Genomic DNA, 22,784 nt, shown 5'->3' with positions numbered 1-22,784 from the left:
GTTCTCTGTTATATAATCCCTATATAAATTATTTTTCTTTTTACACGCATTTGCAAGACCCTTAGTTATCCAAGGGTTCATATTCTTATTCTTTTTCTTATACTTAAATGATCCCAATGGACAATGTTTATCATACAAGGCCAAATATGTATTTAAAAATGCTCCGTATGCAACGTCGACCTCATTAACATAAACCTCCTTCCAGTCCACTTCCATGAGGTCTTGTCTAAACTTGTTAATTGCCTCGTTATTTCTTACCCTTCTATGACTCATGAAACCAACTTCTTCCTTTCTTTTCATATTTAAATCAAAAGTAAAAAAGACTGGTAGATGATCGCTTATATCATTCATGATGAGGCCACTCATAATATTACTCTCCAAACTATTAATTAAAATATGATCAATTAGTGTTTCTGATTTATCCGTTATTCTACTCGGCTTTATGATTAAAGGATAAAATCCTTTACCAAATAATAATTCAAAAAAATCTGACGAAGCCTTATCATTTGCCTCTTTACAAAGATCAATGTTGTAATCACCACATAAACATACAGTCTTATTTCCCTTAGCCTTACTCAATAAGTCTTCTACTGCTTCTGTAAATAACTCAATCTGTGACCCCGGTTTCCTATATATGCACGTTACAATTATATTACTTCTTCTTTCTATATCCAATTCCACTGTCACAGACTCCATTAAATCGTCTATAGCCACAGACACACATTCAACTTTTTTACATTTCAAATCGCAATTAACAAAAAGTGCCACCCCTCCTGCCTTCTTCTTAGTTCTATTTACAAAGTATAAATCGTACCCTTCAATACAGAAATTACAACCCCTATTCTCATCTAACCATGTTTCAGACAGAGCAATTATTTGAAACCTTCGTGAACTGACAGCCCTGTTCCAATTTTTGTTTTGCTTATTCTGCAAATTCTGTGCACCGATCTGGGTCATTCTCGTTGAGATGCTGCAGTAGCTGGAGTTTGTAAGGGTGCCATTTGTGAGTAGCTAATATCCGCCGAAGGGATGTTCGGCTAATGCCACTCTCCAGTGACATGTGCCGAGTGCTACGCTGTGGGCTTTTGCTGAATGAAGCTAGGACAGCCACTGATGTTTCTTCATTAGTGACAGTTTTCTTGCGTCCACATTTTGGCAAATTCAACACTGAACTGTAGCATGGGAGATGGGTGGTCTCGCAGGGTGTCTTGCATTGAAATCTGCTGCAATGACCCCGTTACTGCGTTCACCAGATATCAACACAATTTCGATCTGCTCCTCACATGTTAAACTCTTCGACATGTCAATGGCTGTGAACAAAGAGAAACTTGTAAATAACTCATGAAAGAATAAAGTTACATTGAAAGCAAGCGCACCATTGTTTTTCTTGTGACATTACCAATAAGTTTGATGTGTCACATGGCACTCTTCCTATTGGAAAAAAAAAGTTGTATCCAAGATGGCCGACTTCTAAATGGCCACCATGGTCACCACCCATCTTGAGGAGTTTGCCCCCTCACATATACTAATGTGCCACAAACAGGACTTTAATATCACCAACCATTCCCATGTTATTACGGTGTATCCATATAAATGGCGCACCCTGTATTGCTAGTATTATTATTATTATTATTATTATTATTATTATTATTATTATTATTATTATTATTATTTGTTTAGGGTTGTTTGCTAGACGACTGAAATTACTCTATGGACACTAGACAAAACAAACAAACAAACATGTAAATATGTTTTAATTTTAGTTTTATATTCAAATTAATTACGTTTTGGTCCAAAATCTTTTTTTCATTAAAAATGAAAATGATTCAAAAGAAAGAAAAGAAATGAAAGAATGAATATAGAATAAATTGTTTTTGAAAGTAGAAGTTATTCTCTGTCTTCTGTGTTCTGAAGGGATTTAAACTAAACCTGATCTGAAACTATTTCAGTCTGGACAACAACATATGGGATGCAGTGCAACAAAAAGGCCTAAAATCTTAAAATGAAATGTAAAGCCAGGAAACAGACAGACAGCCCAATCTCACCAGGAGAGGAAAGAGCTATTGGGATGGAAATTATTTAATTTATCCTGTGTCTGTGAATAAATGAATCAATGAAAATGCTAAGGGTGAGCTAATACAGCTTTAGTGAAGGTGGCCTGAGTGAGGTGGGGAAAGGAGCTGACTGATGCTGGGCAATTTATATTCAGATCGGGTTAGGGAAGCAGTAAGAAACACGATAAAAATTCCACCTTACTTCTTGCTTAAGGGGTTGTTGGACATTAGATACACGTCCACACCTAATATTTAATATCATTACTCTGGCCAGCCCAAATTACAAGGAATGTTGTAGAGAGGAGGAGCATGAGAAATACATTGACATTAAGGACCAGTTACATTTTGTAACACACTAGGATCACCTTCCTTTCCACTGAAGATAGCTGATTGACTTTCTAATGGTTTTCAAGGTTGCTTGTTGTTTGTTAGTTCTCATCAGTTAGTTATACCAGTTCTCAACATTTCCTAACATTTTCACAGTAATATGCTGTCATTTTTTCCCTCGAATAGTTAAGGCTGAAATCTATTGTGCGTATCTGATACTTCAATATTGCTTTATATTTTTTTAACCATGGAACAAGACTTTCCATCACCCTTTTATCTGGCAACTCAGGGGTGTAAACACTGTCCTGCTCACACTTTATAGTGGTTTTGTGGTGCTGCTGGCTTCAACTGAGGATATAGTCAGGTTGTGGAAGGAAGGATCAAGCATTTCAATCCCAGTGACTGGAAAGTTCTTCATCACAGTACTCGAGAAGAAATTCCAGAACAGAGTCTGCTAGTCAAATGTCAGATTTAGGAGGAATAATGTGGTTTTCATTCCACTCGTTGGTCCGCCTCCTTTTTCTCTCCAGGATATCTGAGTATGTGTGGGACTTTGCCCAACCAGTCTATTTGTATTTAGTATTATGTATTTTGCCAACTTAAAGAAGTGGGGGGGGGGGGGGGGGGGGGAAATCGCACTGCAGACAAAAAATTTCATAATGTTTATGGACAGGATATTTTGGTGGCAAGTGGCTGAAGGCTTAAGTGGTCTCAGGATCTCATCTCTGCTTTTTGCAGATGATGTGGTTCCATTGACTTCATCAGGGAGATGGGGTTTTTATATCTTCTCTTTTTAATTAATTAAACCTTTAACTGTAGGGTAAAAATAACTCTAATAAAGAAATTAACACCACAAATATAATTTGGCAGCATGAAAACAAACTCAACCACAGGGAAAAGCTATATGTTTACAAACTCATCCACTGATTCGGACCAGAATACACCAACTATAGCCCTAGCAGACAGTGAAATGGATGTGCGACATCAGGTCAGGAGTCATGAAGTGTTGTTTTTTTCCTGCCCTCTTGTCAGGAAATTGAAGCAGCATAAAGGGATGTCCTGTTCTTCACTGAGCTGGCTGAGCAGGGGCAGCGCTTGAGAGAGGAAATCAAAGCTTTCATGTAGGAGGACACATGTTTCACAACTCACTGAATCAAAGTGGGTCAAAATCTTTTTTTAGTTGACACTATACAGAGGTGTGACATGTTCATTTAGAACATGCGGGGTTCAAACAAACAAGTCAATGTGGCATTTAAGAGTGTAAAAGCGTTCATCATAAAACTGAGATTAGGAACAATGCTGCTCACTACGAAAAGCCTCAGCATACAAGGTTCCTGCAAAACAAGGAACTGCATTCAGTACATCCATCACCCTCTTCATCACATTTAAAAGGGTTAACAGCGGAGCACTTTTGACTACAGTCTCATTATGTGTGAAATGGACATTGAAAAAGTCATGTTAGACTCTACTGGACTAATCTGTATATGAAAAAATACTAAATGTTGTATTTTATCATATCTATTGGTGTCTTTCCTTACTCTTTTGGCAGCTGAATGTGGTGTCTGTAATCATTTTAGATATAAGATTCTTATTCTATCATGTTTATGCTTTGATTTATTCAGCTCTTCTCTTTTAGTCTTTTTTTAACAAATAGAATTACAGCATGTAACAAGTGGGGAGTAGGACTTGAATCTCATTTCTGCCTTCAGGTCTCTTGCAGAGCCTTTCGCCTGATGATGGTAGCCATGAATGAACTGCAGTGCAACACAGACCTGACAGTCAACTTAGTTAGGCACGAGGTAACCCATATGGAAAAGATATATATAAATTTTATAAAGTCTGTATCTGTCTTGTGTGAAACTTGTATGAAAAGCATATAAGAGTGAAAACAGATATAAGATCCCTTGAAAAATTATGTAATGAAACTTGTATGTTTTGGATACTTACTAAAGCAATGTATGAAAGTAATGAGAAAGTGGCCATTTTCATGAGTAATCACATATAAGTTTTTACTATTTCTTTTCCATATGGAAAGCCTGAAATGATAGGACACGTTTCAAAGCTATCAAAACTCTTTAAGTACGAAACATGTCTGTTTGGAAACACATGTCAAAATGTAATAAGTCACATGACACACTACTGCTTATCTCCAGACTGATCTGGCTCACTCAGTGTAACTACAATATAACTTACAGTAGACACTAAAAACATGTAGGACAAAACTTAACTGGAATACTGCATATTGTTAAAAAATATAGTTTTCTAGTTAACACAGGTTAAAGCAACTTTCTAGAGCAATTGCAATTTAAAGTGTAAAATATCTGCCACCTTAAAGACACAGGAACACAGCAGCTCCTAATCAATCAACCACTGTACGATCTGTGTAGATGAGAGAGCAGTGACTTATATGCTTCACCAAGTTTAGATGCTGCTTTTAACGCTTGTATTAAATACAAGTTACCTTTTTGCTTTGGACTCAAATTATAAGTAGCAAATGATATTGCATAATTAATACTGAAGATTTTAAATTCCTAAATAGTGTCAAGCACAATCACAGTTTTTGTAGTACTGTTACTTGAAAGCAATATAATAATTGTATTTATTACTCAATGAAATTACATGCATTGTATAATGACAATAAGTACAAATTAAGGAGTAAAGACACATGAGTTGACTTGATGCAAACAGTTTATAATCAAGTAATGAACAGTAGTTCTCCTAGTTGAAAAATAATATGTGATACTAATAGCTACCACACAGTCTATATCTCCTGTAGACAAATATAGCTGCGTTGAGAGATGTAGTACCTGATATGCCAAAATCAAAGATGGCTAGGTTAACAGTCATGAGCTCAGGAGGCTTTAACTTGGTCTTCCGTTTCATGGTCATATAAATGACATATCCATTCCCTGTTGCAGACATGATTCCTGAAAAAGAGAAAGAAAGACTGCGATCATACCAATTATCCATTAGTTCAGATTCTTTCCCATCATTCTTCATGGTAGATCAAAATCAAGAGAGTATTTTTTAGTACTTTCCATCAGTTTTGACCAGATGCTCAATACCACTATTTAAACTGCAGGCCCAAATCTTGACAGAGCCTCTGTGTTTCACAAACGGCTAACTAATCTAGCTTGTTAGTTACCCCACAAGTTAGTTTGTGAGTATGATTTTCAACAGGAACACTGAGACTCAAACAATGAGTTTGTTGTTCCTAGTTTTAGAGCCCAAAATTAGACCTAAAACAGAGTGTTGATGTTCATTATTTCAACATGTTCAGAGCAGCAGGACAGGCTAAGTTCTCTCCTGAGAAATGTTATTCCCTCTTGCTTAAATTTTGGATTTTCTTTAATATGAAACTGAAAAAGTCCAAAGAGGTGGCTCACTGTTTGGATTTAAATATTGAAGAATTATGGACTCATTTAGACTTAAATGCATCTACTAAACATATCTACATTGACATGTGCTTTAAAATTGGATCCGGCACCACCAGCACTCTTTATGGTTAATATCAAATATTTTATATAATGTTACATAATTTCAGTTCCATTTTATTCGTGGGTTTGGATGCCAAGCGTAAAGACATATGTTTGTCTATTAATAGAAGGCATAATAACCCATTTTTTATTCCTCACAAACTATGTCACAATGTAACATTCAATTCCCCCTGAAATAACAGCATTACAACTGATCTCAGACGATGGTGAAATACTACAGCAGTAAACTCAGCCATAAGCACACTGTCCTTGAGTTAATCTGAAGGCCACATGAAGCTTAGAGTTATAGAACTAACAGCTGAATTTTCAATTTTTAGCAGCAAAGAAATTTTTAGGCGCCATCCTATTACGGTACTGCGCTGGAATTCACTGAGCTCCTGAGAGCCACCGATTCTTTCTCAAATGTTTGTAGAAGCTGTTTGCATGCATAGGTTATTTGCATGCAGGTTTATTTCAAAATAAAACAGCGTCTCAAAGGCATTGGGGTATTTCCCAGTGGTCTGAGGGTCATTTTAATCTGCTGTGTGTCAAATTGACCAGTGCATGATACAGCTACAGGAAATGAGTTGGGAATTCAGAACACATTACTCTCTCACACTCTCTGTCTTTGACAGAGACACTCGGTACTTTCTTCCCTATCCATGTCTTGTACAACATTTTCCCAATGATATGGATGATATCACAAGATGAAACAGGAACATGTAGATAAGGTTAAATAAGATAAGCCAAATGCAGCTTTATTCACTCTCTGGAATGCCTATGTATTGATGGAGACATAGCGAGATCTCTCCTGAGAGGGAATGCAGTTCAGTATGTTACATAGAATCTGATAGCAAGAAGATTTATGGGTTTGTTTGTGTGAAAGTGTGTGTGTGTGTGTGTGTGTGTGTGTGTGTGTTTTGTTTATGAAAATCTAATTAAAAAAAAAAAAAAGTAAAACAAAAAAAAGACGAAGAAAACTGTCATTTTCTTAATATTAACCAGGCCTGAATACAATGTGATAATGCAAATCTACTCCTCCACTTAAAAGCTCCACCATTTTAATCAAATGAAAAAGATTCACAAACAGACATTAACTCACTATTTTCATTAATTTTATAATTAATGAAAATAGTGAATCAGAAGAAGTGTCAAAGACATGCAGAAACCACAGTTTAGTAACACTCCATCTCCCCACTGAACCACTGAAATGGCAGAGATTGTGTGGGATAAAGCGGCCACCCCGTCAGCTGCTTCCTATTCAGCATGTTTGTTTTGCACACACATTCTGTTCACTGCTGAATAAACCAGATTCATTTATGAGGGTTTATTTATAAGGGCACTTGAAGGAAAAATAATTTAACTAATAGCACAATGAGTCCACATTTCCATGTACTCATTTGATGCACAGCACCAGGAAAAAATATAATAGCAAAGACACAGTGCCAAGAAGGGGCTGTAAGAGGATTCCCACAAGAATAAAAGGAACAATGGAAAACCACAACAAACAGAACATGAATCCCCCACGCTGCCTTTTGCTCTGTACATCTGTTTCTGTCATCATACATTAAGCCGCTCTATTCTCCGGTATCTCAGTCACATTGTAAGATAGATGAAAATCAAATTAGGCCACCTGTCTTACTGAATTTACAAGCATATACAGTAACTCATCAGTGCCAGGTAAAAAAGATTATCTACTTCTCGTGTTTAAAAAATTTATCTCCAAGATGAAGTAGTGGCCGTGTCTGTTACACAAACTAGATTAAAGTCTACAAAAACAAATGAGTATCTACTATTATAAGCTGCAGAATACAAAGACAAGGCAGACAGCATCTGTGAGAAGAAATATGTGTATGAAAAGAGGACCTTCGTATTCAAAGTTGCAATAATAATCATGTGGTTAAGGTTATCTAATTATCATTGGTTAAACGGGGACCCTACTTGTTAAGTCAAATATTTTGTTGACTCCAGATTATCTTTCTAGTTCTCACTTCCTCCTTTCTTCCATTCATAATTACTATTGATAGTATACTATTGTCTTTTGTCATGTCATCCCTCGTGGTTGTGTTTCCTTGTTCACTGTTCCCACAATCTACTGATATTCTGAGTCCCTGCCCTGTGTATAATCTGGTTTTCCTGTATTATTGTGAATGATGGCACTTAAACTGATATTTTGAGTCATACCGGTTTCCCAAGTGGTGCATTTGGGTCCACGACCTGCCTGTCACACAGCCAACACTTGACATCCCACATTAAAGGCAAATTTAAAACCAATGGAAAATTATATTTCCTGAATATGGTACATGGACGACATATCAAACTCACAGCTTCTATAACCCTATAAATTCCTGTAAGGAGGGATTTTCTCCTTATTTTGTGTTTTAGCACTGAACTATGAAATATCAAAGGTTTTAAAACCATCCATCCATTCGCTTCTGCTTCTCCTTTTCAGGGTCGAGGGGGCGCTGGAGCCTATCCCAGCTGTCATAGGGCGAGAGGCAGGGTACACCCTGGACAGGTCGCCAGTCTGTCGCAGGGCGGTTTTAAAACCAGTTTTTGGGTAATTTGTAGTACTGCTGTAGTACTACCTCCACTGTAAGAGGAACCTCTGAGTGACTTAATTGTACAGTGACTGATCTAGATCAGTGTGGATGTTGGTGTCTAAGCAAGTTAATGGAGCAACAGTGACATTCAGACTTGATTATGTTATTGAAGAAATACAGCAACATTTTCACTGCGCTATTTCAAACTGCTATTGAGGCATTGACACAGAGCAAAGAATTAATAGAAAAAGAATAAACAGAAATAGGGTTGCAAGAAAGTACAAGTTCACTCTGACTGTGAGTGCAAAGAGCTGCTCCAGTGTCCATCAAGTGTTCTACACGCAACCCGATCTTCCTCCTCCCATTCTGATTACCGTTTTTACATTATTCTCCAGGGCCTTCACAGTAATGTGAAAAACCTATTTACATTAAAAAGAAATCTACTTAACAAGAAGTTAGGGTTCAGAGCTAAGGGTTGGGGTCATCACTGATGATGACTTAGACCTCAGAGGGTAAACAACATTTCTTGCTACTCTGTCATTATAAAAAACAGTAACACACAACAATCACACAGCTCCAATAACAATTTCCTCCTTCTTGTTGCAGCCAGTTTGCTAATTGTATTTCTACTGGCAATGGCAGTGCACATGCACATGCAGTTCGAGAAAGCCTTTAAAGGTGCTGAAGTTACATACCTGGAAGAATCTGTCAGAGAGTCTCCAGACCTCTTTGGTCCTCAAGTCACTTGGAGTACATAAATGCCAACATAAACTTTAATTCTGTTATTAGTTGCCATCCTTGTGCTTAATGCTCCTTCTATTCACGAGGAGTTATGTTTGTGTGAGTTGTTATCATTTAATGACAGAGGCTGTCAAGAGAAATTAGCTAGCAATTAAAAAAAATTAACAGCCACAGACAGCCACAAACTCGGGTAATGTATGTTAATGTCATTAACGTATAATTACAAACACTGCAGAACTCAAAGTGAACACTATCAGCATGGGCCTGACATATAAAGAACAAGAAATGTTTACATTTCCAAAAATGTATCTAAACATGCGTTACTCATTTGGTTTCACTTTGCAGCTGTTTTTTTTTTTTTTTTTTTTTTTTTTTACTTTTTCCTTAATGAAATCATATCATGACAAGCTGACAGCAGTACCTGAACCCTGACAGTTCAACAGAGTCCAACTTAAGAAAATACCTCTAAATAGATAAAGATGGGGGAAAACCATCAAGCTGGCAACACATAAGCTGAAAAGTGTAAAAACAACAAAATACAGAAAAAAACTGCACATTCCTGAAATCAAAGAGCACAGCAACCTGAAATTAATTACAGAAACATCAGAGTCTGGCTGTGTTTCAGCCACAGGCTCAACAGGAACATTTTTAGAAACTACAAGTGGTTACTTTTCAGTTAAGGTTTCACACATATATTTTGGTCTTACAGTTCTGAATTTACTGTTGGATTCAGGCAGACAGATTTACCTCTAGTAAATGGTTTGGGGAAATCAAATCTCCTACTTCATGGAAATGAGCCAAAGGGAGAGCAAACAGACATTAACTTATTACACTCTGTTTTTATCTTCACTTTGTCCGATAACAGGCTATATTTGCCATGCGTTTTAGATTTGGGTTGTGGTTTGTGTTAGCAACTGTGTTCTGTGCTGGCACTGATGTCATTATTTGTTTCCACTATGTATTAGGGCATTCTGTGCTTGGTTGTTTTCCATCTTTCCATGTCCTTTAAAATCCTACACGTGTGTTGTAAATTTGGTGAAGATGTTTTTATCATGTGCATGTGTTTTGCAGATTAAGAGTACAGTGAAATCTACAGACACTGGTGTGATTGAAAATATGTGAGCCTGAAGGTCTCATGTGACTTCCAGCTGATGTTATCAGAACACATTTTGCTTTTGTGGGGAGTTCCAGGCACTGGCTGTGCAAACTGCTTCTGTGCACATTACCCTTTTGCTATTTTCAGCTTGTAAACAATGAAAATCTCACAAGAACAAGAGTAAGCAGTTAATTTTCCCAAGGGGCCACATGAGAAACTGGGACTGTTGTGGAGGGCCACGGCATAAGATGAAGTGAATTGCGAGCTTCCTCGTGCAGCCCTCCACAACATCCCCAGTCCTAGTTTCTAATATGGCCTCTTTGGAAAATTAGTTTCCCATCCTTGTTATAGGGCAGCATGTGTGTAAGTCTGTCATTGTTTGAAGAAATCATCAGTTTGAGCTGCTGTCACTGCTGCAAAGCAAGGACAACTCTTTTCTGTGTATTAAAACTTCTTTGACTATAAGTGGGTCTTTGAAGCATTGAAACATGTTATCCGAATTATGAGATTTGTCTCTGTTAATGACAAACACAAGGTTTCTTCCTCATTAACCCTTGTAGCTTAGAACAGGACAGGGAAGATGTGGGTGGCTGAAAGATTTAAATTCACACTCAAGTAATTACATTGCTAATAGGAAACCACAGATGGACTAATTGTGCATCTCTAAATACACAGTGGGGGATGAGAAAGAAAACAGACAGTGAGAAGTTTATTTCACTTATATTCTGTAGTCCCATGTTTTCTCTTTAACATCTCAAGTTAGAGCTGGACTTAAAGGCACATGCTAAATAGGCATTTTTCCATCAAAACTAGAAGATGTTAAATTTCTAATTAAGTCTCATACACTTTAGTCTGACAATTTTGTGTGTAACCCTCTGGGGACTAATTACAACCTTACTGTTACTCTCACTTGCTGCTTGGCTAGACTGTTTAGGCAAAAACGTCTAGGGCATACTTTTGTTCTTCACTTGCTATTTGTTCCATTTTATTCCAGTTCTTTCATTTAATACCTGCAATTAAAACTTTTTTTCATATAATAAAAATGTAACGTTAAAGAAAGAAGTAATTATGTGTAGTACAAGAATTTAATTACAGCTATTAGTGCTTTTGATATGCCCATTAATACTTAATAGACTGTGCATCTTCATTATGCGGCTCAAATATTATGCGGCTCAAATGTCTCTAATGTCTGCATTTTCCAAAGTAGGGATTAAGCTAAAAGAGCAACAACAGTTGCCAATATTCTATTTCTTTAACATTTTTTTGACACTTTCCCCCGGGTGACAATATGCACTCACAGCATGTAGACGATGACAGGAATTTTACTGAGGAGACTGTGGTTTGTTCTGTAGTTGTCAGGCCGAGTTTCACTTACGAATTTCCCTTGCTGTTTGGCTAGATTTAGGCAAAGACTTCTAGAAGCAAGCCTCGTGACCTCATAACAAATCTGGGTGGTTACTTTGAATCCCCCCAATCTACATCAATCAGGAGAGAGCTACAAATTCAAATCTAATGATCAGTGCAATGTAGAATTGCCAGTGAAATCTGATAAGAAAAACAAACAAACAAACAAACACTTGAAGTGTAATCATACCGCCCATAATATGGTTCAAAAACATCCCCCAAACATGTACTTCTAATATGTCTAATATAAAGTGCCTGCCCATCCCACTAGACACTGAACAAAAATGTATGGTACAGTACAACAAGAAAAAGTAGAAACAAGAACAAGTCTGCAGTACTTTTTATATTCACTACACTAATGAGTAGTACATGACAGATTAAGAAAAGGACTTTTCTAATGTACAAATAATCCCTTTCACAAAACCTACCACATGTTACATGTTGAAGTGAGATGAGTCAATCTCAAAGCAAAAATAAAATATGAGTTGTTATTACTAATATTTGGAATATGTAGCAAGAAAATAAAAATAATAATGCAAAGAAAGACTGTTTCAAAACTTCCAGGTACCAGATCACAATATCACATATAACAGCTGCTTGCTTCATCGACAGGGTGCCACAGAAAACACTTTCTTGTGTTATTTCACATGTTGCATCATTGTTTCAAGTTTCAAGTTTCATTGTCATGTACAGATAAACAGTGTAGCCACATTTACCCATAATGAAATTCTTTGGCTCGTGCTCCTCAGCTTTACATAAGCATATAGAAAGTGTGCAGTTATATTAAGAAGAAAATAACAGAAAATAGCAGTAATAATAATAACAATGATAAAAGAGAAACAGAGAGAAGAAAAATTAAATATTTAGAGAATTTAAGACAAGTTGGTATTTACAGTTTGTGCAAGAGTATTTACAGGTTGTGCATAACTTGTGCAATGAGCATTTAATTGGCATTTGTTTAAGTGATAGTGTGTAGTCCTGTAATTGTAGTGAGTGTGTAATCGTGTGTATAGAATGTCAGCAGTTCAAAAGCCTGACGGCTTGTGGGTAAAAAATGTCTCTGTGTCTGCTAGTGCGGGTCTGAATACTCCTGAACCGCCTGCCGAACAGTAGGAGTGTGAAAAGTCTGTGGCTGGAATCAGAGAGGATCCACTGCGTCTTCCTCATGCAGCACCGTCTATAGAGATCCTGCATGGCTGGCAGATCTCACCACCCTCTCTAGAGCTTTGCGGTCCAGAGCATTACAGCTGCCATACCAGGTGGTGATGCAGCCAGTAAGAATACTCTCAATGGTGCATCGATAGAAGTTTGTTAGTATTCTGTCCAGCCACTGGCAGGATTTCTGGATGTCAGCCACTTCCTCTATCTCCCAGTGGTACATACCGTGCAGGGGCCTATCCTTCCATGATAGTTCCTCCTCTTGCTCTTCTTTCTTGGGTTTCTGCTGCCTGAGGTATTCACTGAGCACGACGTATGATGGAGCTATTTTCCTGATGTACTCATCAATGTTCGTTTCTCATCCTGTGTCTCATCCTGGACCATGGTTCTGACACTCACTAGTCCATGCCCCCTTCCTTCCGCTTAGCATACAGCATCTGGGTGCTTGACTTGGGGTGAAACCCTCCATGTGGTATCAGGAGCTTCCCGGTCTTGATGTCAGTGGCTTCTTTCACCTCCTTTGGCCAGCTTATTATCCCAGCAGCGTAACTGATCAGGGCAGGGCATAGGTTTGATAGCCTGGATCTGGTTCTTACCGTTCAAGCTGGACTCCTCGGGACTGAATAGAATAAACCCTCATTATCCCACGGATGAGAAATTTCGGTGTACTTAGTGGTTGCAGCTTTTCTAGCAGCCTCTTCGTTGTTCCCATTTGCCTGCAGGATCCCCAGGTACTTGTAGCCGCCCTTCGATCCCCTCAGTTGTGACTAACTTCCCTCTCTGTTACCAACCCACTACACTTCTCCAATCCAAACATCCAAATGACATTCCAAGTGTAGTGTATATAGAGTGGTGCTGTGGATCAGTGAATCGATGTGTCATTCACTCTTGACATACAGCTTAATGTTATCTATGTATTGGAGGTGGCTGACAACTGCTCCATTCTGTAGTCGGTATCTGTAGTAAGTCTTGTCAATAATTATGCAAAACATCAGTGGGGACCGCGCATCTCCTTGGTAGATCCCACACTTGATGGTGACTTGTGCTATGGGCTATTTCTTTCTGTGCCCCACTCATGTATTGAGCCATGTGCCTGTTCATCTTAGCTGCTCTAAGCTTCCATGCGGTACTGAGCCAGGTTATTGGCTGGTAGGTTCGTTTGTGCTGCCAGACGCTCATGGGATGCAGTGAGCGTCTTCAACCAGTAGCCGTGTCGGGGCCTGGTGCTGCCCAATCCTTCATGCAGGAGACCCTTTCATGGATGCCTGCCGTATACATTTTTCACAGAGAGCAGACCCTGTCTGTCAGTGATATTCAGGTTTACAGACAACCCATTTTAACACACACTAATAAGCTGACTACATTTTTTTTTTGTCAGACATGTGACTTAATGACATGTCATTAAATGAGTCAGTGTGTGTGATATGTAAGATTGTGTAAAATGTGTATCAGCAACTAAACTAGTCTTCTGCTGACATTTTAATTTGGTGGCCTGTTAATTAGATCATATCCAATTTACTCCCATTGCAAAATTTGACATTACAACAACATTCATTTCACTCAAAATGTGAATTTTAGTGAAATGGTTTTCACTACAAACAATAGTGTTGTAGTGTTCTTGTTATTTTCAACTAAACTCATTTTGTGTGACCAGCAAGCCCCCCTGCAACGCAAAGTTCTCCAAAACAGTGCTTCAAACAGCTAGGATACTGCACAGAACTCTCAAACTCTCAGGCCTCTAATAGAAGCTGAGCAAGTTTGTTTTTTTTAAAAAGCAGTAAAAAGGTAATAACATAATAGCTACACATGGGTCATTTAACAAATGCAAAGTACTAAGCATCAGGGCCACACGTTAGTCCTAAAGTCTTCCTACCTTACACTATCCTTGTAACTGGGAACGTCTGACTTATGTTATGTATTGTAGTTTCTAGAAAACTAATTGAAACATACCAATTCTTATTTAGGGAATACTGCAGCAAAAATTATAGCAGAGATTTGAAAAAGTCCTCCCTAGGGACCCCAAAGCGCTTTACACATCCAGTCATCCACCCATTCACACACACATTCACACACTGGTGGAAGCGAGCTACAGTTGTAGCCACAGCTGCCCTGGAGTGAGTCCCCTTGTCCTCAAGACCTGTGCCCCCCAGCTGTGTGGAGTCTTTCATAAACTGTTTATGCTGAGTCTGAGTCTGCAGAGGGTCCCGGTGATGTGGAAGACATCATGCCTCGTCCCTGTACCAAAGACGCCTCGTCCCAGTGGCCCCCAGGATTACAGGCCCGTGGCACTGACCTCCCACATCATGAAGACCCTGGAAAGGCTCATCCTGGACCAGCTGCGACCCATAGTAAGACCACATCTGGATCCCCTTCAGTTCGCTTATCAGCCTCGTCTCGGAACAGAGGACGCCATCATCTACCTGCTCAATCGTGTCTACACCCATCTGGACCAGCCGGCGAGCACTGTGAGGGTCATGTTTTTTGACTTTTCCAGTGCTTTCAACACCATCAGGCCGACCCTCCTGGGTGATAAGTTAGCAGCGATGCAGGTGGATGCTTCTCTGGTGTCCTGGATTGTTGATTACCTGACAGGAAGACCACAATATGTACGTCTCCCACAGTGTGTGTCTGACAAGGTGATTAGCAACACAGGGGCACCACAGGGGACTGTCCTCTCCCCCTTCCTCTTCACCCTCTACACCACAGACTTCAGCCACTGCACAGAGACCTGCCATCTTCAGAAGTTTTCTGATGACTCTGCGGTGGTTGGATGCATCAGCAGGGATGATGAGACAGAGTACCGGGCTGTGGTCGACTCCTTTGTCACGTGGTGTGAGCAGAATCATCTGCAGCTCAACGTGGCAAAGACCAAGGAACTGATCGTGGACTTCAGGAAGACCAGGAAACACTTGACCCCTGTTTCAATCCAGGGGGTCAGTGTTGACATTGTGGAGCACTATAAATACCTTGGAGTACACATTGACAATAAACTGGACTGGGCTAAAAACACCACAGCACTTTACAGGAAGGGCCAGAGTCGTCTCTATTTTTTGAGGCGACTGAGGTCCTTCAACATCTGCCAGAAAATGCTGAGGATTTTCTATGAGTCTGTTGTGGCCAGTGCGATCCTCTATGCTGTTGCATGCTGGGGGAGCAGGCTGAGGGTCGCAGATGCCAACAGACTTAATAAACTGATCCGTAAGGCCAGCAATGTTGTGGGGATGGAGCTGGACTCCCTCAAGGTGGTGTCGGAGAGGGGGATGCTGTCCAAGATAAAGACAATGTTGGATAACACCTCCCACCCACTCCATGACATGTTGGTCAGTCACAGGAGCTCGTTCAGTGAGAGACTGAGATTACCGAAAAGCACCACTGAACGACACAGGAAATCATTCCTGCCTGTGGCCATCTCCCTGTACAACGCATCCACTTAACACACTGTTTGCTGCTACAACTACACATGTTTCTTTTCCAAATATTTATTTATAAGTGACTTATGTATGTATGTATGTATGTATGTATGTATGTATGTATGTATGTATTGTACTATTCTTAGTTAGCGTATTGTCTGTCTTGTCTTAATGTTGGTTTAAAATGGAGCACTGTAACAAAAAATAATTTCCCCCAGGGATCAATAAAGTATTCTGATTCTGATTCTGATATCGCGCCATCGGCCCGTCTGGCCAACACCAGTAGGCGGTAGTTGAAGTGTCTTGCCCAAGGACACAACGACCGAGACTGTCCGAGCCGGGGCTCGAACCGGCAACCTTCCGATTACAAGGCGAACTCCCAACTCTTGACCCACGATCGCCCCGTAAAATGTTACGTTTTTTTTTTTTTTTCATACTGTCTACACCAGTCCATAAGGATGGAAATAGGAAAGAAAAGAGAAGATAATTCAAAAGTTAGGATTCCATGGTAATGGATCACATGTTGAAGGTAATCAAAGGGCAGCAGCTTTCTCAGAAAATTCATTTGCTTGCGTCATTTACCTCAAAGTCTGAAATGTATTCTTTTAGTTTGCTGCTTACAATGAACCCTATTTAGCACAAATGGCCTCCATTACAAACCTGAATTTGTACTTCTGCGAAAACATGGTTACATAATTTAAAAAAACGAAGGGACAAACAGTATGTCAGTTCACAACTTTTACCGTGACCAAGTGTGATCTTAACAATGACTTTTTGTACTTCTGCCTGCTTGAAGCATCTCCAGAAGGTCTTTGATTTTCTCAGAAAAAAGTCAGGAATCTGATATTCTGTTGGGCTTAAGAAATTGCAGTCACTCATCTTCACATTAAGAAAACATTCTTTGGGAAAAAAAGACCAGGAGACCAGCCTTTAACATTACACGGAAATGATACAATTTACAGTCTGCATACTTTCCAATTGCTGTGCTACTCGTTTCTCATACGGTATGTGTACCTGGAGAAAATACACAGTGCAGATTTACTAGCTGGGACGACTCATCGTTATACTGCAATCAAGCACATATAAGAGTGCCAATGGTCCACTCACATGACACAAATTTATAGACACAGAGGCAACCATTTCATTACAATAATGACTCATGCAATCTAACAAACTCAAAAAGGAGCATCCGTAGGTTTAAGTAGAGACACTCAAAGGCTTTTGTACTCCCTGTATGTGTATAAATGTGACTGAAATGAGGAAACCTGAAGTGAAAAGCCAAACTGTAAGAGCAGTGTTTAGATCTTAGAGACATCCTAATGCACCAATCACGTGCTCCTTCTGATAATGCCGTACCCCCAGTAAATGTAATTCAGTTTTAATTATAAATAGATATCTGCCCCGAGTTTATTCCTGCTGAATAATGGTTTCCATCAGTAATTGAAATCTCCATGAAGTATGATGCATCACCCTAACCCTACCCTCATGCTACAGTTTTTTATGTCTCAGGTAGAACAATAATTTTGACCAATTTCATAAAACCAAAAACTTCTGATTTTTAGGTAGAGGGTTTGAGTTAGGGTTAGGATTTAGGTCATCACGATCATGCCTCAGACCTCAGAGTTTTTATTTATTGTTTTCATTGTGTAATCTCAGTTACAACACTATGTTCAGCAGAGCATAATATTTTTCATCATATACGTCACACTGACACCATGTCCAAGTGTTATGGAATTTCCCATTTTCCCTACGGGACCATTGTACACCTCCATCTGAGTCAGTTAAAGTAAACCCTAACCTTTTGGACCACATTTTGTTGTACAGGACAAGAAAATCAAACTGTATGTTGCATCTTTTTACGTTTGTTAAAGTTAGTTAAAGCAAACTTGAGTCTGTTTTCTCGTCCAATAGAAGTAGGACATAGAGCAGAATGGTAGAAAATCAGACATTTATGCAAACATGATGATTCTTCTTAACAAAAGACTCACCTATGATACAGACGTAAAGGGCTGCAACAACGTCCGCCTCCCTGGAGAGTCTTGAGGCGAAAGGGTCACCACGGAGGAGATAATGTGGGAGGTATGAGGGATGTGGCCACGTTGCGTTCTCCATCACTGCCATCAGCAGAGAATGTCCTGTGAAATACAGGAAAAGGCTAAAACAATGGAGCTGTTTCCTTAAGTTGAAAATTGTTCACAAGCAAACATGTAGACATCAGGTAAGGACACATAATCTACATTTCCGTACTGCATTATGCAAACCTGAATGCTCCATATGCTCCTAAGTCAGCTGCACATGTCACAAGTGTCAACATTTCTGTTCGACATTAATGTAGCAGTCAAGGAAAACTCACTGCACATTTTTCCTGACTGCCAGAGAAAGAACAAAATTAAAACTCTCCCACAAAGAAGAGGAAAACATCAACTTCCATTAAATCAGTTCTAGTGCCTACCAAAAGAAATCAAATTTTTAAAAAAAATAGGGGAAAAATCGATAACAGTTGTAGTGTGCTCGCATGGGTTACAAACAGGGCAAGAACCTTGATAAAGCATTGTGACAACATGCTGAAAATTCAGAGTTTTTGGTTTTTGAGTGCTCTGGTGTTTGCTGTGGTTGCCAACATGAAAGTTGTCCACAGTCCACTCCCTGATTAATTTGGATAACTCAAAGTAATAAAAATAGCGGACTTCCGGCTGGCAGCGAGCAGAATGGCGGCGTAATTTCTGAGCTCCTCAGGGTCGAGCGAATTCTCCCTTAATTTCAAGTTTTCTGACTACTTCTATGTTTAAAACAATGCCGGGGGGGGGGAGGCAAAGAAAAAGAACAAGAAGATACATGAACCAACTGAACAGTATTTTCCAGAAGAACGAGAGGACACGCACGCTGATATGGCAAACTCCGATGAAGAAAATGGCGAGGGGACCAATCTCAATTCTTTGCAAGAGGTCATATAAAATATTAGGCAACAAATCTTTGACCTCCGGACGGAGATGAAAGCTGACTTCAACGCATTCAAAGAAGTCTTCAGGCGTGAGTTGAAAGACAACCTGAAGAAATTCAAAGAAGATATGAACTAACAGCTAACGGCTGATAAGCTAGCAGTCCAAGAATACGACGAGAAGCTTGAGGAAGCTGAAACACGAGTGGCGGGGCTTGAAAGCTGGTCAGCGGTGGCCTACAACGCGCTGAGACAATCGCTAATGGGGCAGAGGAAACTAACCGAAAGGCTAGAAAACCTTTAGTCTAGATCGAGAAGAAATAACCTGCGAATCTACAGAGTCCCCAAAGGAGAAGAGGGCAGCTCGGTAATAAGCTTTGTTGAAAATGTGATCAGAAGAAAGAGGCTAATGGCTGATGGCACTGACCCACAAATACAACAGGCTCACCGATCCCTTGGTCCTAAGCCAGGTGCTGATGCTGCTCCCCGTTCCATTGTCGTCTGTTTTCTTCAGTTCAAAACAAAGGAAACTGTCCTCAGAAACGCATGGCAGAAGAAGATCCTTGTCAAAGACAAACCCATTGGTTTCGACCATGACTTTACTGCTACGGTAGTACAACAGCGCCGTGCACATAGAGAAGTGAAAAGCACACTTAAACAAAAGGGCAATCTCCATTTACAAAACTCTGGAACCACTGGGACACAGGCCCTCAGGTGTACCACAGTCCGGCGGAGGCGGTACGAGAGATGCAGCGGAGAGGATTTACGGTGGAGGAGCCACACGAAAGAGGAGGATTTGACCCTATGTCTCTACTGGAGCAAGCGTCACCATGGCAACCCGCGACCCGGAGAAGCAACAACGGAGCCATTCAGAGAGTGCGCGACAAACTACAAGGAAACAGAGAAGGGTTTGACTTTATAGAAACTATTTCAGTGTAGGGGCAGATAACGTAATCACTCCAAATATGTATCTGGCTCTCTTGAATAATTAATATGTTCTTCATAGTTCAAGTTGTGTATAATTGCTATACCTTGAGGTAGCCAACAACTTAAGATAGGATGAGTGTGACTCAGATCGGGGTTCTCACGGATTCTAAGAGAGAGCCCTCACTTCCAGTGAGGCTCTCCCTCTCATCATTGTGTGGGGGTGTGTCATTTACCTCATATTGGGAGTCATATTGCAATGTTGTTCGAGTTTTGAATTCTACAGTTCTCTTTAATTGTTCATCTATTTGTTCTACCATGTTTTGGTTTAGGTTTTGTTTGTTTTTGAGGTCAGTGGTGGAGGATCATTTTATTTCCACAACAGTATACTATGTCACAGTGTCTGGAATTGATGTTGCTTAACGGCCTGGGAAATCCAATCAAAAGAGCCAGAGTATTAGCAAAAATTAAACAAGAATGCAAAAGGAAGAATGTCATAGAGTGTTAGACTGTAGAATTGGGGTAGCGGATGTCTCAGATCATAACACGATTTTTCTGACAATTCAGTTGGACTCACTTCCAAGGAAAACTGTTTGGCGCCTTAATGTAGGGCTTCTGTCACGGCCAACGTGTGGAGAGTGTGTGTGGTGGACCCAGGCGCGAACACAGGCGAAGAGACGGGAGTGAACTTAAACTGAAAGTGAGCCTTTATTTGGGCTGATGCAAAAGGGAGTAGACAAAACATAACAGGGACAGAGACTGCAACTAACAAAAAACCTAAACTGGAAAAACACTAACCTGACTGAAAGGAATAACTATGAACAGAGTGCTGTGCAGATGCATGGAAACTGTGAACCAAATGGCATGACGAAAACAGACACGAACATGACCTGCACGGAACCTCATCGTGTGGCTGCATGAAAAACAATATAAACCAAATCTGAATGAATCTATTACAAATGAACATATTAAACAAGAAATAGATACATTCATTAAAGAAAATGACAACGGAGAAGTGAACCCTCTAATTCTTTGGGATTCAATGAAAGCCATTCTGCGGGGAAGCTTGATAGCAAAAGCTTCTTTTGTTAAAAAAAATAATAATAAAAAATTGAAAAATATAATCAGCTGACAAAAAATTTAAATTAATTAGGCTTTCCCGTCATATGCTTATGGCTGGCACAACCTTCATGGAAGCCCATTCTATTTATCCCGAAGTAAGATATGATATCAGCAATCCAAAAATGAAATATAGCAGTTACAGAGAAGAACTCCCTTAATGTTGTTAACCAATGGCAATGGGAAGCAGCCAAGTAAGCCAAAATTACTATAGCAGTTGGGAAACCAATAAACCAAATGGCAAAAAGACATGCAAAATAGCTCACTTAATTCCAAAAGTTACATTAGATTATACACTTGCACTTTTGGAGGTAGAATAGGTTGTGTAGGCACTACTTGAAAACTTGAATTTGTAAAATTTAATACCTTACTGTCAAATATTCATTACAGCTATAATGTAAAAATGAAAAATGTTATGCTGTCTTAGCAAATAACAACATCGACCTTGGTACAACAGATGGTTAAAAAAAAACTCTTTCTTAAATCAGCCAATAATGTTCAGTATGTGTGGGTTGCCAATAAGCCTCTGAGATTAAGTGGGATGTCATGAACCATCAGGTTCGATCAGGAAAGTGGACCCAAAAATGCAGACAAACACGGGCGAGGAATGCTTACAATGAATTTTAATCGTAAAAGCGACCTAACGCGACAAGGGGGGGGCCAATCAGGCTAGTTGTAGGGACGGGGAGGAGGTCAGTAAGCCGCGGAAATATTCTGTAACAGAGGAGGAGGTAGTTATAATCTGAAGGGAAAACTGGAGCATAGATAACTAGGAACTGGAGAATTGTTCGCCTTACTGTGCCAGTCCGGGTTGGAATCACTGAGGGGAGGGGAGAGGTCCGTGGAAAGCGTCTGGAGGGTCCCTAGCAGAGCAGAGTGAAGCTGACCCCCCACCCACTTGAAACGTAAAGGCAAATAGGCGGAGCGGTTAGTGCTACGTTTGTGCAGATTTGTGCAGGTAAAATTAGCGTTTGTGCTGCTACGGTTTCCGAGATATTAAACTTTATTTTATAGGTCATTCAAAGGTCACCATCCCCCCAGACTGCTCCAAAACGGGCCAAAATGGTCTACTTTTTTAGTGCTACGTTTGTGCTGATTTGTGCAGGTAAAATTAGCGTTTGTGCTGCTACAGTATCTGAGATATTAAAAGTTATATTTTTTGCTGATGACATCACCATCCCCCCAGACTGCTCCAAAACAAACCAAAATGGTCTACTTTTTTAGTGCTACGTTTGTGCAGATTTGTGCAGGTAAAATTAGCGTTTGTGCTGCTACGGTTTCCGAGATATTAAACTTTATTTTATAGGTCATTCAAAGGTCACCATCCCCCCAGACTGCTCCAAAACGGGCCAAAATGGTCTACTTTTTTAGTGCTACGTTTGTGCTGGTTTGTGCAGGTAAAATTAGCGTTTGTGCTGCTTCTGTTTTAAAGATATTAATGAAAATGTAAAGGTCAACCAGCCCCCCCACATTAATTAAATCAAACAAAATGGGTGTCAATCAACTGTGCTACGTTTGTGCTGGTTTGTGCTGCTAACATTTTAAAATGTTTAATAAAATAACGTCTTGATGCGTGCTTAATCATCCAGGTAAG

General features: G+C 39.7%; 1 protein-coding gene across 4 annotated transcripts in view; it reads right to left on the bottom strand.

The window, feature by feature from the left end:
* Positions 1-22,784, bottom strand: part of opn5 (opsin 5) — a 73,730-nt gene that overhangs the window by 33,270 nt on the left and 17,676 nt on the right. For all 4 annotated transcript variants that reach the window (XM_082505370.1, XM_082505371.1, XM_082505369.1 and 1 more), the window contains 2 exons: positions 18,198-18,344; positions 5,189-5,308 (listed from right to left, as the gene is read on the bottom strand). In XM_082505370.1, coding sequence (XP_082361496.1) covers positions 5,189-5,308; positions 18,198-18,330 — 253 coding nt within the window. In that variant the 5' untranslated portion in view covers positions 18,331-18,344. The remainder of the gene's footprint in view (positions 1-5,188; positions 5,309-18,197; positions 18,345-22,784) is intronic.

The sequence above is a fragment of the Aulonocara stuartgranti genome (assembly GCF_965226115.1).
Source record: "Aulonocara stuartgranti genome assembly, chromosome: 15".
NCBI lineage: Eukaryota > Metazoa > Chordata > Actinopteri > Cichliformes > Cichlidae > Aulonocara > Aulonocara stuartgranti.
Note: the sequence above shows the minus strand (reverse complement) of the source record. Positions and strands in the feature narration are given on the sequence as shown.